The 16,753-nt window shown below is 51.2% G+C and overlaps 1 protein-coding gene across 1 annotated transcript in view; it reads right to left on the bottom strand.

The window, feature by feature from the left end:
* The window catches only part of TRPM5 (transient receptor potential cation channel subfamily M member 5), an 89,936-nt gene extending 73,446 nt beyond the window's left edge, over positions 1-16,490 (bottom strand). Inside the window, exons 1-4 of the mRNA XM_053247519.1 lie at positions 16,366-16,490; positions 15,422-15,575; positions 13,743-13,923; positions 102-268 (exon numbers count right to left, since the gene is read on the bottom strand). Coding sequence (XP_053103494.1) covers positions 102-268; positions 13,743-13,923; positions 15,422-15,575; positions 16,366-16,490 — 627 coding nt within the window. The remainder of the gene's footprint in view (positions 1-101; positions 269-13,742; positions 13,924-15,421; positions 15,576-16,365) is intronic.
* Positions 16,491-16,753: the final 263 nt, after the last annotated feature.

The raw sequence follows: 16,753 nt of genomic DNA, 5'->3' as shown, positions 1-16,753 counted from the left end.
ATAAATAAATACTTAAAACTATTTTATCCCCAGACAAGCTCTGTGACTCTGTGGCTTTCCCACTTGTTTACTGAGAATATAGAATATATATGTGTGTGTACCTTAACATTATCCAGAAGTTCTCTGTGCTGAATTTTTCCCAATGAAGTTATTCCGATTGCAATCACTTTTACTGTGGATGACGTACTTGCTAACGTGTGATCTCGGACTGCTTGTCCTATATGTTTTGTTATTCCAACACGCAAGGCACTAGTAAAGATCCATGCACCTGAAATTAATGTTTATAACATTAATTTATAAGACCTGGTTTATAACAATTTAGATATTAGATAGTTCTGCACACTTATTCAGCTCCCTGAAAGATGCAACATGTGGAAATATGTGCATATGGAAATACAGTCAGGGCATTCTGTAGGCTTTAACCCAGCACAAACCTTCAGTTTTCATAAACCTTTTTGCAATGTTGAAATCTTGGCTCAAATTTTTGTGATTTAAACATCTTCCAATTTCAATCTTAATTAAATGGAACCTGTTGAGAAGAGGGGTTTGGTGCATCCATTCAGCCAAGATCCTACATAAACAGGCCAAACTGTCACAAAACTTGTGCTTTGTTTTTAGACCCTCCCTCTATTTGAATTGTAGATATGTCATGTTCATTGACATACCATATTATGACAAAAGGGAGCAGTACTCTGCTCCAAGATTCCAAAAAAGATGAATACAAGTACACAACCAGTTTGTGATCTCTATCTCTATCCTGAAATGTACCCTCTCTTCAGCAGATTATTTTCCAGGCTATTTGACCTATAAGATCTGTTCAAGCTGGGCAGAAACCCTTGGGAGCAGGTGGTTACTCAGGTACCCAGGGCCCAGACTCCTTCCACTGAAATTTGTTTGGCACCCTCAATGCTCATTTTTTAAATAAATCCAAAAGTGGCTATGGCCCAAACTTTCATATTCTTATTATAATACTTAAAACAATACCATTTCTGTTACCACTAAGGCAGATTCTCCAGATAAATAGGGCTCCAGCAATTCTTATCGTATCTGACAGGGCCTTGTTTTCAGAAAGGTTAGGTGTATGGAATTAGTCTCCTGTAAACATATGTGGTGGGATTGTGTCGGAGTTAAAAGATCCTGGCAAGCAGTGGAAAATGAAATAGTTACTAAATTTAGAGTTTTGATAATGCTTAATATAGAATTGGGACTCCTGCTTTTGTTTACTGGAAATAATATGAAATTGGATAACAATGTTTTGTTAAGGTTTCTTATATTAGCAGCTCAAGAATTAATTGCTCATAATTGGAAAACTGCTGAAATTCTTAATATTAGTAACTGGTATAAAATAATATGGGAATATATGCTTGAAGAACTTACTTTAGTTTGATGTAATAATATGCGACAACAGCTAAACAGATATGACTTTAAGCAAGTATGGAAACTGTTATAGATAAATTGGAGACAAACAGGGTTTATTATAATCCAAGTAAGATCTTGGTTGAAATGGTTAAGACGACAATGGATTGAATATATGAGTAGGGATGTGCATAAAACCGGTTCTCCCGGTTCGGTTCGGGTCCGAACCGGGTCCGGACCGGACCGGGGTGGTTCGGTTTTGGTTTTGCCAGACCACCCCCCCGGTCCGGTTCGGTTTCGAACCGGTTCGGATCCGAACCGAACCGGTTCGGATCACAAAAAGTGGCTGGTTTTGAAGGGGACATTGTGTTCTACCTGCCACCCAAATTTCAAGTCGATTGGACCTTCCTCTGATTTTTTACAAATTTTTTTCAAAAAATAAATTTTTGCCCATAACTCACAATGTGGAGCCCTTAGGGGCAAAAAAGCTGGGGTGGGTGGTAGCCACCCATGGGTGTCCTCCACCCCAAAAATCCCAAGGCAATTGGTGGCTCCTAGTATTATTGGTGAATTTCTGAAGAAAAATTTTTTTTCCATTGGCTAGAATGGGGGTTCGGGTCTGCCCCAGACCCACCTCTGTGGGGTGGCAGCACCCCCAAAGTGGGTCCGGGGCCATGGCAAAAATGCCCTCAGTCCCTCCCAGCAATCCCTGTAGAGATAGGAGTGATGGTTCTGTTGTTTTTCTGAGGTATTCTGAGTGTAGATTCTATGATAGCTTATGAGATTTCCAATGAGACACCATGAATCCACTCTCATTTGCTATCACAGAATCCACACTCACTCAGAACACCTCAGAAAAACAACAGAACCATCACTCCTATCTCTACGGGGATTGCTGGGAGGGACTGAGGGCATTTTTGCCATGGCCCCGGACCCACTTTGGGGGTGCTGCCACCCCACAGAGGCGGGTCTGGGGCAGCCCCGAACCCCCATTCTAGCCAATGGAAAAAAAAATTTTCTTCAGAAATTCACCAATAATACTAGGAGCAACCCAACAATTGCCACCCCATCTTTTTGGCGCCTCTCTCTGGGCGCCCTAACACGTAACACCTAGTCAGTCCATCTTAATGCCTACCTACTACCACCACTCCTATCCAAGCAAGTAAGAGGAGGACACTCAGAGAGACAACACCCACTCTCTGATCTAACAAAAAGGCCACAGCTGTGCTGCCTGCCAGCACAGCAGCAGCAGCGGAGCAGCACACTAAGCACAAGAGCAGCACACACAGAGAAGAAGCAGGAGGCGGAGCAGCAGAGCAGCAGACCTGCTGCTCCGCATGATGGGTGACGTGATGCCCAAAGAAACCACCGCCTCACTCAGTGCCTGCCACTGACTAGGCCCGACAGACAGAAGCCAGCCAACCTGCTCTGCTCTGCTCTGATGCTCCCCATGGATGATGCACACACACCCTACATCTGCATCCCAATGACCAGACCAGACCAGACCAAGTGCGCAGAGTCAGCACAGGCCAGCAGCCACCAGCCCAGCAACAACAACAGCTACTACTGCTACCACCACAGCCAGTGTTGCCGCTACAATAACATTCCCAGTCCAGTCACGCGCGCCACAGCCTGAGCCTAGCACACAGCCAACAGCTGCTGCCAGCCAGTGCCTGGCAAGCCCAGCCAACATGAGGAGGAGAGAGCTAACAAGTAGACGGCGCACGCACATCACCAACCCATCACGACGGCGCAACTGCAAGGGGAGAGGGCACAATTACAGGCAGGAGGAGGAGGAGGAGGAGGAGGAGGCGGGCGAGGCAATCCTAGCACAGATTTGAAAGTTTAAAATCCACCAGGACATCTTCTAGAATCTAGACTTCTGTTTTTTCTACCACCAGCTGTAGTGTCTAGTTAGTCAGTGTGCTGTGCAGCTGAGCTGAGCTGAGCTGAGCTGCATGTGAGGAAGGGTGACTGTAGCTAGTTCTTTAGTTTCAGCAGACTGAGCATTGAGCATGGGCAGTGGCCTTGGGAAGCAACACAATTACACGACACTCACCTGCTGCTGCTGGTTCTAGAAGTTGCCTCTTCTCGTCTTCACCTCTTCGTGTGTGTGTGTGTGTGTGTGTGCAGTGAGTGCATGCCTTTTGCCTTGCTGGAAAGAAATGCTTCTCTGGTCCACCACCACATATCTGCTCAAGGACACAGAGGCCCAAGGCAGAGGTGGTGGCACCAGTGTGAGTGCATGTGTGCTGGTGGTGTTTGCCACCACAGGTGTTTTGTGTGTGTATGTGTGCGCTGCTAGCTAGGAGGGGGGAGGGAGGCAGGGAGGGAGGCTGGGAGGCAGGGGGGAGGAAAGGGGAGGGGGAGAGGGATGTAGAGGGGATTGAAGGGGGGAGGGTCCGGCTCAGAGTTGGTCAGCCACATATTTGTGCACACACGTGCTCACGTGTGTGCTTCGGTGGGAGAGACCAGACTCTCATCATCTGCCAGACCGGGGTTGGGGGCAGTTGAGGCGGTGGTGGGCTGGAAGGGAGGGAGGATGGAAGGTGGTGAAGAGGAAGGGGAGAGGATGAGAGGGGAAGGATGGAGGGAGTTGGAGGGGGGAGGAAAAAAACATGTAGACAGACACACACCACACTACACACAGAAAGCATCCACACACAGAGACAGTGCTAGGCATCCATTCACACAGACAGACAGACAGACAGACACACAACAGGAAGAGACAGACTGAGCCTGCACCACACACACACACACACACAGACCCAATTCCCCCCCTGCACAGTTATCAATCAATATGTTGTGTTGGCAGCCAGTTCATTGCTATTCTGATGGTTTTGGGTTTTTTGCCATCAGCCAACATCAACAGTGACCACAATCAAGATGAACATAAGATGATAATAATTCATTCGTTTCATTTCAAAAAATCACCCAATCATTTTCTCCATGTAAACCAAGCCCCCCACACATGATTTCTGGTGACATTTTCAATAAAATCAATTCATTTGGCATTCATCATTTTGTTCTCCCTTTGTCACCTTTTTTTCTTTCTTTTGCATAATTTTGAGGCTTGATTTTGACATGGGGTTTTTAAAGAAAAAATTATTTACATGTTTATTTACATACAGTATTTACATATCTACACTGCATTTTTGAACGTATACCCGCCGCTGCCGCTAAGTCTAGTACTCCGTGGGCTGTGCTACTTTGGGGGGGTGTGCCGTGCCCACGCCAGGTCCCCAAATGCTGACAGGTGGATAGATAAAGGGCCTGTGCTGGTCAGCATTGGGTTTCTTTTTAGGTGGGCGTGGGCATTGTAAACATCTGGCCAGTCGCAGCACTACAACTACTACTACAACTGCATCTCTGTGTGGGCACACTACACGCTGCGACTGGCTGGCACGGCTCAGCATCTGTCACGTCAGCTCAGCTAGAGGTGGAAGGGGGGAGGGTAGGGATAAGCAGAGGTCGAGCCAGGCAGGTGACCAACCATGGGGCAACCCACGGTAATCACTCGCCCGTCTCAAACTCAAGCTTGGGGTAGCCCAACAAGGGGAGGTTCACCTTAAGGAAGACCAGCTGCTCCACCAGACCAGGGTCCAAGCGGGAGCGAGAGGGTGTCACCACGTCCCCGGCACGTGAAAACACCCGCTCGCTCTGGACACTGGTTGGGGGGCAGGAGAGGAGGCGCACAGCCACCACCGCCAGGTCCGGCCAGACTTGGCGGCGGCTCGCCCAGAACTGTGCGCAGTCCACGCCGTCTCCCTCCACAGGCTCCTCCAAGTACTGCGCAACGCATTGCTCAGCACTGGAGGGGGGCCTGGCAGGTCGAGCCTCCCGCATACCAGGCATGGCGCCATAGCAGAACCGCTGAAACCACTGGGCGGATCTCGAGTCGGTAGCAAATGGCTGCTGCGATGGCGCCGCCTGGGATGCCGCGCTGCTGGACTGGGAAGAGGGAGGGGAAGGGGAAGCTGACGCCGGCTGGCCGCCCATGCTGCTGCTGGGTGCGGGTTGGGCCGCGAGGGCTGCCCCCGCACCACTACCAACACCCTGGTCTCTGCGGGCCCTAGCGGCCTCCTCCTCCCTAACCTTCTCGACCAGGATGCCCTTCCACCTGGGCAAGTCGTCGGCACTCACGGCATTGCCCTTGAGGGCTGGGTGACAGAGACAAGCGAGGACATACTCCTCCCTGTCTCCCAGCACATCAACGAGCCGCTTGTCAACCCCAGACCTCAGCCTCCCAGCCAGAGCACGACCCTCTGGCGTGGTCAGAGAGATATGGAGTCCACCCATCAGCTTCTCGAGACCAACAGCTGTGGGCAGCGCCTGGCTCAAGGGAGTGGTGTCGCCACACAAGCCCTTCGTGGCAAGCTGGAAGGGCTCGAGTGCCGACACCGCCTCGGACATCTGTTTCCACTCTGCGTTCGAGAAGTCGCAGACATCCAAGGACTCGTCCCTCGCCAGGGCGACAAGGGCTCTCTCCTGCTCCAACAGGCGCTGGAACAGGAGGAAGGTGGAGTTCCACCGCGTCTCCACATCCGTAGGGATGAGATGGCGAGGAAGGCCAAGGTCATCCTGCTTCTGGCGAAGCAGTCTCCTGGACTTCTCGCTGCGGTGGAAGTGGGCGGCCAGCTTGCGGGACTTATCCACAAGCGTGGCCGTGGCAGCAACAGCACCTGCGATGGGGCGGGCCCCCTTCTCCTGGGACGCCCTCAGCTCCTTAAGGCCAAGGGCGTCCCTGACGGTCAGATGGAGCGTGTGTGCCATACACCGTATGTTCACACAGTCCATGACTGTCTCGACAGCGGCGGTAACATTGGCTCCATTGTCGGTGACAATGAAGCCGCGGGAGAGGTGTGGACACCCGCCAATCCACTCCTCTATCTGGCGGTCGAGTACGGCCGCCACCTCCTCCGCGGTGTGCCTCGTGTCCATCGTCTCCACGTGCAGGACGGCCCACCTGTGCCGTAGTGCATCGGGAGCCGCGCCGGACCCGGAAGCATCGCCCGCGGAGGTCCCCTCACTCTCCGGTCCCCACCAGTGGGCAGTGAGGGCCAGGAAAGAAGCGTGCATCCCACTGACACTGGTCCAGAGGTCAGTCGTGAAATGCACGCTTGTCCCGGCCGGAGCTGCACGCAGCTCGGCCGACACGAGCTCCCTGCACCGGCGGTACAGGGAGGGGACCACGTTCCGGCTGAACGTCGTCCTTGAGGGGATGACGTATTCGGGAGCCAGGTATTGGAGAATACGGCGGAAGCCGTTGTTCTCGACCACCTGAAACGGCTGGTCATCGGTGGAAATCATCTCCCCTATGAGGCGGGTGAGGTGATGATGGTCCACGCGAACAATACGCTGGCTGCCCGAGGACTGCGTCCACCGCTGGACGGGCAGTGTAGCCTGCCTGCTGGCTGGCACACTGCCGCTGCCCGCCCTAGTGGCAGATGCACAAGGCGCACTAGCGCTGCCAGCCTGTCCCCTGAGACCTGGGTGGTGACGCTCTAGGTGTCTCCACATAGGCGTCGTACCCAGGTGCGCAGGGTCCCTTCCACGGCTGACAAGCATCCTGCAGTGGACACGGCGGGCGTGGAATGGGTCATCTTGAGGAACCTCAAAATGCACCCATGCACCACTGCCCTTGGCCTCCTGCGCCCTGGGCACCGTCCTAGGCCGTTTCTCGCAGGGTGGCTGCAGTCCTAGGGGGGGGGCGGCCGCCGCTGCCTGCCCACTGCTGCCACCCAACCCGCCCCTTCCGCCCTCCACAGCGGAGGAAGGGCCCGGCTGAACTGGCATCGGAGAGGCAGGCCTCTCCTCCACCACCTCGCCAGACCGCTCCCCACCAGAGTGTCGGGCTTCACGAGGGGGGGCCCCACTGAGCGGCGAAAGGATAGGGGGAAGGGGCCCCAGAGGGAGGGAGAACCTGGCTGCATCGCTGCCAGCCGCACGGTCCTCACCGCCCTCTACCTGCTCTTCCAACTCCACAGTCTCCTCCACCTCAACAACTGGCGGTAGCTCAGCAGCACCTGGTGCCGCCGGCGAGGAGGGACCCGCCACAGCCCTAACAGTGCCTCTGCCTCTGCCGCGATTGGCGGCAGCAGGCGTGGGGAACTGAATCCTGCGCACCAAAGATGGGGCCGGAGCAAAGAATTCTCCAATGGGGAGAACTGGGGTGTCCTCAGGCTCCCCGCGTCCTCTCCCTCCCCGTGCCGCAGGCGCACCCCGCACCTGGCCTCTCCCACCTCTGCCTGCCAGCCTTGAGCGAGCCCTGCCCGCCACACGGCGCTCAGACATGCTGCTAGGTCAGAAGGAGGGAGACTTTAGGAGGAAGGCCAGACAGGGTCAAAAAAATAATTTGGAGGGGCTTAGGGGCCAAAAAAAAGGCAGCTGATTTGGAGGCGGCGGGGGGGAAGTTTGTTTTGAAAAAAGGAAGCCAATGGGGGGGAAAGGAAGACTTTTTGATATGGGGGGGGAAGCCAATCGAAGTGAGGGGGAGGGTGTCCTTTTTGAATTTGGGAGTCAACCACCAAGCCAATTGGGGAGATGGGTCTGGGAGGGTTTTTTTTTAGAAAAATAGGGGGTTAAAGGGTGGAACCCCGGTGTGGGAGGGTGGCACGGGCAGTTGGGTGGAGTAGTTGTGGTGTGGGTGGCAAGTTTTTAGCTTTTTTGGGGGGGGGAGTGGATGGGGGGAGGGCACAGCACCTACCGGGGGTGGGGGAGGGATGCAGTCAACGCTTGGGAACCTGCAGATCAAAGGAGGAAACCCTTATTTAGTGAACTGGAACACAAAGTGTGGGTTCTGGGGGGTGGTTCAAACTCAATGCAGCCTATTTAGTGACTCTAAATTGCACACAACCAAAACCAGAACCCAGTCACACCAACACAGAGGTTGAACCCACCCACTCTGTGACTCTGCCTGCCCAATGCCATGGCAAGCAAGCAGCAGCAAACACTTGATGGCAGCCTCATGGATTGAACATCATGATCATCATCATGCGTGTGTATTGGCCCAGCATGTAGTGGCAGCATCAGAGCCCAGCCAGGACCCCACTCAGACTGCCCCAGAGGCAAGGAAGCACTCTGGCATGGCATGGGCCCAGCATGTAGTGGCAGCATCAGAGCCCAGCCAGGACCCCACTCAGACTGCCCCAGAGGCAAGGAAGCACTCTGGCATGGCATGGGCCCAGCATGTAGTGGCAGCATCAGAGACCAGCCAGGACCCCACTCAGACTGCCCCAGAGGCAAGGAAGCACTCTGGCATGGCATGGGCCCAGCAGTGGCAGCATCGCATCAGAACCCTGGACCCCACTCAGACTGCCCCAGAGGCAAGGAAGCACTCTGGCATGGCATGGGCCCAGCAGTGGCAGCATCGCATCAGAACCCTGGACCCCACTCAGACTGCCCCAGAGGCAAGGAAGCACTCTGGAAGGCACCTGTTCAAAAACCACCTGCAAGACGCATGCAATGCAACGCAACACACAGCAGCAATTTCTTTACTGGGCATGGGCATGAAGACACAAGTTTTACAACAGTACATCTCCTCTCCAAGGTTCCCTCCCTCCTCCCCACACCCAAATGCATTTCAGAATAGGGGTGTCCCTATTTAAAACCGCCAGCTAGGGAGAGAAAGGGGCAACAAAAGGTGCACAATCGCACACGCACTAACCCCTCTTCTTCCGGTCCTTCTCCTGCCGCTCACTGCTGGTCACGGATTCGCCGCCGCCAGCCAGCCACCCTGGGCTGAGACACAGCAGGGCGGCCGCACGAGGCACACAGGCAACCGGGGTAGTTCAACAACGATGGAGGGGCAGAAGTGAGGAGACAACACTGTTTGTGTCGCTCAACTCACCCCCAAGCAGAGACAAAATCAACCAAAAACTATAAAAAGAAAAAAAAACCGATGGCAGCCGCCAGGTGGGTAGGCTACTGTGTGTGGCTGCAGCTGTGGGAGAGGAGGTGGAAAGTGAAGGGGAGCAGAGAGAGAAAAGACTAAGAGAGAGAGAAAAGAGAGGGGGGGCAGGGACAAAGAGAAAGAGAGGAGAGAGAGAGAAAAGAAAGAGAGAGAGAGGAGAAAGAGAGATGATAGAGAGAAAGAGGAGAGAGGAGAAGCGCAGCGCAGCAGGGAGGGGGGATTCAGGTGTGGGGGGAGGACACAGCAGTAGCAGCGGTCCAAAGAGGTGGGGGGAGCAGAGAGGGTGTGTGTGGTTGGGGCTAGTGTGTGGCAGGGGGCCTGGGGTAAGTGGAGAGAGTCGGGGGCAAGGAGGAAAAGAGGTGGGGTGGGGGGAGCAGAGAGGGTGTGTGTGGTTGGGGCTAGTGTGTGGCAGGGGGCCTGGGGTAAGTGGAGAGAGTCGGGGGCAAGGAGGAAAAGAGGTGGGGTGGGGGGAGCAGAGAGGGTGTGTGTGGTTGGGGCTAGTGTGTGGCAGGGGGCCTGGGGTAAGTGGAGAGAGTCGGGGGCAAGGAGGAAAAGAGGTGGGGTGGGGGGAGCAGAGAGGGTGTGTGTGGTTGGGGGCTAGTGTGTGGCAGGGGGCCTGGGGTAAGTGGAGAGAGTCGGGGGCAAGGAGGAAAAGAGGTGGGGTGGGGGAGCAGAGAGGGTGTGTGTAGTTGGGGCTAGTGTGTGGCAGGGGGGCCTGGGGTGAGTGGAGAGAGTCGGGGGCAAGGAGGAAAAGAGGTGGGGTGGGGGGAGCAGAGAGGGTGTGTGTGGTTGGGGGCTAGTGTGTGGCAGGGGGCCTGGGGTAAGTGGAGAGAGTCGGGGGCAAGGAGGAAAAGAGGTGGGGTGGGGGAGCAGAGAGGGTGTGTGTGGTTGGGGCTAGTGTGTGGCAGGGGGCCTGGGGTGAGTGGAGAGAGTCGGGGGCAAGGAGGAAAAGAGGTGGGGTGGGGGGAGCAGAGAGGGTGTGTGTGGTTGGGGGCTAGTCTGTGGCAGGGGGCCTGGGGTAAAAAAAAAAAACAACACCTGGGAACAATGGGCAGAAAGTCTGGGGGGGGGGGGAGAGGAACCAACAACAACCAGCAGGGAGGAATGGGACACACACACAGCAAAACCAGAACCAAAAGAAGCTAATTGATTTCACACAAAAAACCAAAGTAACTAAGACAGGACTCAACAGGCAGCAGCAGCAGCACCAGGGAGGATGGGGAACAACACTCAGTCTGGGTGGGAGGGGGCAGGCAGGGCAGGAGTGGAGGAGGAGGTGGCAGTGGGGGGAGTGGGTTTCTGGAGGGGAGGGAGGGGGGAAGCTAGGAGCAGGACCACAGGGGAACAATCAAATTTGAATCCAAACAATCTATACACAAAGTAAAAAAAAGGAAACCAAAGGGCAGCCAGAAAGTCTCAGGGCGGGGGGGGGGTTTACAACTACCAGGGGGAGGGACTGGGGGAGTGGGTGACACACACAGGGAGCAAAACCAAAACCAGAACCTAATTCCACAAAGAAATCCAAAGAATGCAAGGCTCAACAGGCAGCAGCACAGGAGGGAAACAATCTTATCTGGGTGGGAGGGAGGGAGGGAGGGGGGAAGCTAGGAGCAGGGCCAGAGGGGAACAAATTAACAATCAAAATCAGAACACAAGGAATCAAATTGCAGCAATAATATAAACTAAATCCTCAGAAACACAACTCAGACAGGCAGCCAGCAATAACAATAGCTATTAATTAAAAACCAAAATCAGCAAATATATAAATTTACACAGAAGCAATAATTGAATGCAACTCAAAAAGTGGAACAAAAGTCAGGCAAGGCACAAAAACAGGAAAGCAATGCAGAAGAGGGGGGTGGGGGGGGGGAAGGAGGGAAAGCCAAAACTTTGGAAGAAGGGTTGAGAGAGAAAGGGTGAAGAGAACAGAAAACACACAACAGGAAAAGTTGGAAAAAGTTGAGGGGAAAGTATTAAAGAGGTTTGGACAGAGACAGACAGAGGGCAGATGGACAAGGTGGCACACAACAACACACACAGAGAGCAGAGAGACAGACACACACTAATGTGACACACAGTCAGCAGGGACTCACAGCAGACACCAGCAGCAAAAGAGCAAGCAAGGTCTCAGAGATGATCCCACAACTGCAGCCAAGAGAAGTTTCCAGAGAAGAGGCTTGGGTTTATATAGGTTTGAAATTCCCTCCTTTGGGAGCCCCCACCTTTGCACTCCCCCACGGCCAACAGGGTGCCAGCTCTCAACAGTGCAACAGCCAAGCAGCCTACCAGACCAAAGGACTCATTCTGGCCAATCAAAGGATCAATAGCGCAGCCAATACAATGCCTGAAAATAGCATCACAAAATGGATGCTAGGAGCAAAAGTTTCAGGAATGAGCCACAAAATGGAGGACACACTTCAAACTTTAAAGGGACACTCCAGAGACTCAATTGAACTCCCGAACCGGTTCGGGAAACCCGAGCCGGTTCGGAGCCGAACCGACTCGGATTCGGTCCGGATCGGTCCCAGAAGGGCCCGATTCGGTCCGGGATCGAACCGCCGGATCCGGACCGGTTCGGGACGAACCGATCCGGATCCGGACCGAACCGCACATCACTATATATGAGTGTGACCGATATACCAGTCTAATAAGATCTATACCAACTGTACATATTGCAAATGTTTCTTTATTCTGTTGTACCATCTTGTTGTAACTTTAATGTTAATAAACTTTAAAAGAAAAAGAAAGGTTAGGACACAGAATAAGGAGGAGCTAAAATTGTTTTGAAAAGCTGGAACTGGTTTTAGTATGTGAAAACTTTAAAGCATCTGCCCCTTTGCCAAGTAGGAATTGTTATGAGCACCCCAATCTTAGACTTAAAAGTACCAACTCAGAAGTATGTGGAATTCAGGCCTATGTCTGATTTTATTTTATATTAAGAGTTCAACTAATGCCTGGACTAGGTGAATTGACATACTAGATCTCAACTGCTCTGTGAAGGAGGAGGCAATCCAGCATTGTATTGTGAAATGGCTACTCAAGGGAGTACAAAAGCCAGGCCTGAATGCTGAATGCTATACCCAAATGCTAAAATGTGACTCACTGCCAGATAATGTCTGTGGAAGAGGCCAGAGGCTGATCTCCCCTCTCCTGTTGCAAGAAGTCAGCGTTAATCCTTGTCAACGATTAACTCAATTGCTCTCTATAGAGATTCAACATAGGTAAATGCATACAAAGAAAACCCTGTAGACTTTAATTCTTACCTCACTGACAGGATGCTTCTGCCCTAGCCAAATGTATTGATTAACTCATCTCACACATGTACCCCTTTTTATGTCACTTTAAATATTCTCTTGTTATAATTACACACTAGATAGAGGTACACAAGAAATAATGTAATTGCTGTCTCACACAAATAGAACTAATTCCTGACTTTTAATACCTTTTGGGGTCAGACTGGCAAATCGGGGAAGATGCCATTTGTAGCTCAGAGATGCAGATTTGCTTTGGGCAATGTTCCCCCTCCCTTCCTAAGTGAACAGTTTACAGAAGCTGAGATTCAAATCTCTCTGGACTGGCCAATATCCTGAATAATTAAAAGACATTGTCCAGAAGGTAACAGCATTGTCACCCCTTTTTGAGGACCCAGGAAAAGATGAGATTTGAATAGGTCAAAGGAAAATACATTATAAAGAATGAGGCTACTGGACAGAGAGTTAGCAGTCTTGTGCCTACGGGCAATCCTGTGCCTACATGCAAGACCTGCTCATAAGCGATCCCAGAGTTTGCTGCTAAGCCACGGGGCAACAAGCAGGAACTCTGTCCATGGACAGGAGCTGTCTATGGCTTCTACTGCGCAGTGAGAAGTCAAGACTTCCCCAGCCATGGTGCTTTGACTCTCAGCCGTGATCTGAGCAACTGCAAAAACTCCTGTCTCCAGCCAAGAACCTCACTCCTTCAGCGGAAAGATCCACTACTCTCCAGCCTCTGATCCTGGTAATATGCTGCCTTCACAAGCCTTGGATCCCTACTTTCCTCCTCCTTACTAATCGCTGCTACCTCCCTTCCTAAGCCCCCCCTCCTTCTTCTTTCTCCGCTTCTCTCTAAATGTTTTATTTAGGATTTGTTAGATTTTTAGATAGCTGTAATTACTGATTGCACACACATATGTTAGTTAGGCACATTACACTACACCTTGAATCAGAAACATTTTTTATTTTGTCCTGATGAGCAACTTCTTTATAATAAAGCCCATTGAACTTTCTGAGTGTGTCTCTCTCTCCATCTCTGTTTGCGCGCCCAGATCCTACATGGTCACCATCTCCAAGAACCAATTCAGTTTGTGTATGATGTGATGTTGCCTCTTCCCCTCTGAGCATGTACAGAGTGCGAAACCAGGTATAGTTCACAACAGAATCTTACTGGACAAAGATATTTAAAAAACCTATGCTTCCATGTTGGGAGCAGAACAAACCAGTGCTTTGTGCAGCCTTTACTAGTCCTTTTCTTAAGGTGTCACGTAGCCATGGTTTCATCTGGAAGTTTTCTTCTTCTCCAACTAAAGAGACAACCAGATTGGGAGCAGGAAGGTTCCATTTGGTACTCATAACATCAAATATAACTCTAGGATGGATGGCACAAGGGACCTTCATTAACTGTAATAAAGAAAAGGACACTGAGCAAAACAGAAAAGGAAGAAAGGGATGTAGAATGTGTTTCTCTTCTAGCCAACTCATCTAGCCCACACACAAATCAAGCAGAAGATATGCAAAACAGCCAAACACTTTATTCACACACACAAAAGTAATTTAAAACACACATTTTCTTTTTTTCCTGGCTAAAAAATGAAAGGCCAGGGTGCCACAGGACCTACAAACTTCGCAGAGAGCCAAGTACACAGGATAAGGGTCATCTAGAAGAAGATGGAATTCTGACAAAGAAGACATTCCTGTTCTGGGTAGGAATGTGCATGGATTTCTCATGTAGGCAATCACATGCGACGATCCAATGTGTATATAATTCTCTGTATATAAACATGAGCCCTGATCCAGCTGCTTATTGGGGCTAGGCAGCTAGTCAGGGGGAATAAATGGTGGCCTCAAACGCAGCTGTGCCTCCTAATCAAAATATATATCCAGACAGTTCAGCAGTATTTGTATGAGCATCACAAAACATAGGGATGTACATCCACATCACTACTGCATGCAGAAGGCTGCTTTCTTTTCCTGGGTTGAGGAGGCAAGCAACATCCATTTATACAAATTGTGGCTGCATTTTTCTAGTTACTGTAATCACAGGAATAGCTGTGGCTTATGTTCACATACAAGCCCAGTTCACCTCGTACATGCCTAGTTCACGGAGACTGCTCAAGTACAGGGGAACCACTGGCTGGAACAGCCCTTAGATGTCCCATGGAGATCAGCATCCGGGACTAAGTGTCATTGTGAGCACACTTATTAGGAAACTTTCTTCTGAGCAAACATGCTTCGGATTATGCTGCACAAGTGTTAAAGGGCAAGTAACCTGACTTAATGGACTTGTCGTATCTGTGACTGAAATTTTTGAGATATTTCTACAGATGTGCTTGCATCTGCTTACTCAATATTCCTGCATGCTGTCACAAAACAAATGATAATAGCTAGCATTCTATGGATGTGCATGACCGCCAAACAGGTTCACCGAACAGGTTCAGAACCCCTGTGTTTGAACCGGTTCAAATGTGGGGGCAGGGATCTCTTTAAGGGTTGGGGAGGGTGTTCTTACCTCCCCTGCCATGCTTCCCCCTCTGGCGTGGGGCGGCTGTATTCTCTCTTGCTGCCCCAGTCAGAAGTGGCCTGTGCATCTGCTCATGCCACACACATGCAAACACATGCATGACATGCATGCACAGTATTACACTGATTACACTGCATGCACAGTATTACACAGTATTACACTGACCGGGGCGGCAAGAGGGAATACAGCCACCTCACGCCAGTGATTTTTAACACAGTGCTGGAGGGGGAAAGCATGGCAGGAGAAGTAAGAACACCCTCCCTGCATCTTAAAGAGACCCTCTCCTGCCTGGTTCCATGCACACCCCTATAGCATTCTTTGCTCTACAATTCTTATCTAACAGAATAAGCATAGTCATAGATGTGAGAAGTAGACTACCTTTCCCCGTTTCTTTCCAGAAGCCATGAAGTCAATTTCTCCTGTGCAATATGGTAATTCCCTTCTAAATGCTTCTTCTTTGTCATTATTGTAAAGTTTAGCCTGTCTCTCCTCTGTTGGGGTCACTGCAAGATCATCAGTCTTACTAGATTCTCTGAAAGAATTTAATCAAAAGAACAGTGACTTGAGCTACATGGCTTTATACCAAACCTGACATAGAATTTCATCAAAGGTAACACTTCTAAGACTGTGCATATGATTGTCAGCCTTTTGGAAAGGATCTCTTCTCATCTCTTCACACTTACAGCATTTGTCTCTGCACATGTGTCTCTGTGGGCGTGTTCAGCATGGGGGGTGAGACTTCCGAGTGTGTCAGCACTGGGCACATGTGGGCACACCCTTTGGATGCTGTACGTGGGTACAGCATCTAACATCCGTAGAGGACTATATGATTATAGAATCTGAGAGCTGAAAGGGACCTTGGAGTTCTTCTAGCTCCCTGCTCAGTAGCAGGAAATAGAACAAAGCAGACTGCTCCATTGTCAAACTGATTGATTCTATACCCGGAAAGTGACGTAGTGCCATGAATAAATTCCCTTTCTATTATATCTTCTCTCAGCTCATCATAAAATAAATGAATTACTTACATGTTAAAGTCTTGTTTATCCTTGGAGTTGCTTTCATTTCTTCTAAAGGCTTGGAGATCAATATTCTGGGGTGGAAGAGGAGAGAAAAGCCAAGATACATGCGGTTTAGAACTTCCAGCAGTGCTAGCTGGTTTCCTTTCTGGTCTAGAACTTTCTGCAGTGCCTGCCTGCCCCCACCCCCCGCTCTGCCTGCCCCTCTTCACCAACGCCATACTCCAATGCTGATGCCACCCTGTCCCTTCACTGGCTCCATCCCTGCCTCTCCGTTCCTCTTCTGCCTTATCAGGTCGACCTCACCTGCCAGGGTATGCCACAGCTTCTGCTTGGTGCTGCAGGTTGGCACTTGGCAGCGAGGGAGTATGGATGGAGTCTGCATCCAGCAGCAGCCTCTCTTTATCGTTGCTGCTACTCTTGCACACCATCAGCTCTCACTCTTGCTCTGCTCCGGCAACAAACTTGCTTGCTTCGTCTGCTCCCAAAATGTGGCAGGCAAGCGGACAAGGTTGTTGCTGGAGCGGGTGGGGGAGAAAGAGACAGCACGAGCACTACTGGACTGACGCTAATGCAGCAGTGGCAACAAGGAGAGGCCACTGCTGGATGCCACAAGCACCATCCACTTTTGGTCGCCACTAGCCTACAACACCAAGCAGCAGCTGCAGTGAGGCCAGTCAACTGAGGGGCCAGA

Source organism: Hemicordylus capensis, chromosome 1, assembly GCF_027244095.1.
Source record: "Hemicordylus capensis ecotype Gifberg chromosome 1, rHemCap1.1.pri, whole genome shotgun sequence".
In the NCBI taxonomy this organism is placed as follows: Eukaryota; Metazoa; Chordata; class Lepidosauria; order Squamata; family Cordylidae; genus Hemicordylus; species Hemicordylus capensis.
The sequence above is the reverse complement of the archived record's forward strand: the minus strand, read 5'-3'. Positions and strand labels throughout refer to the sequence as shown.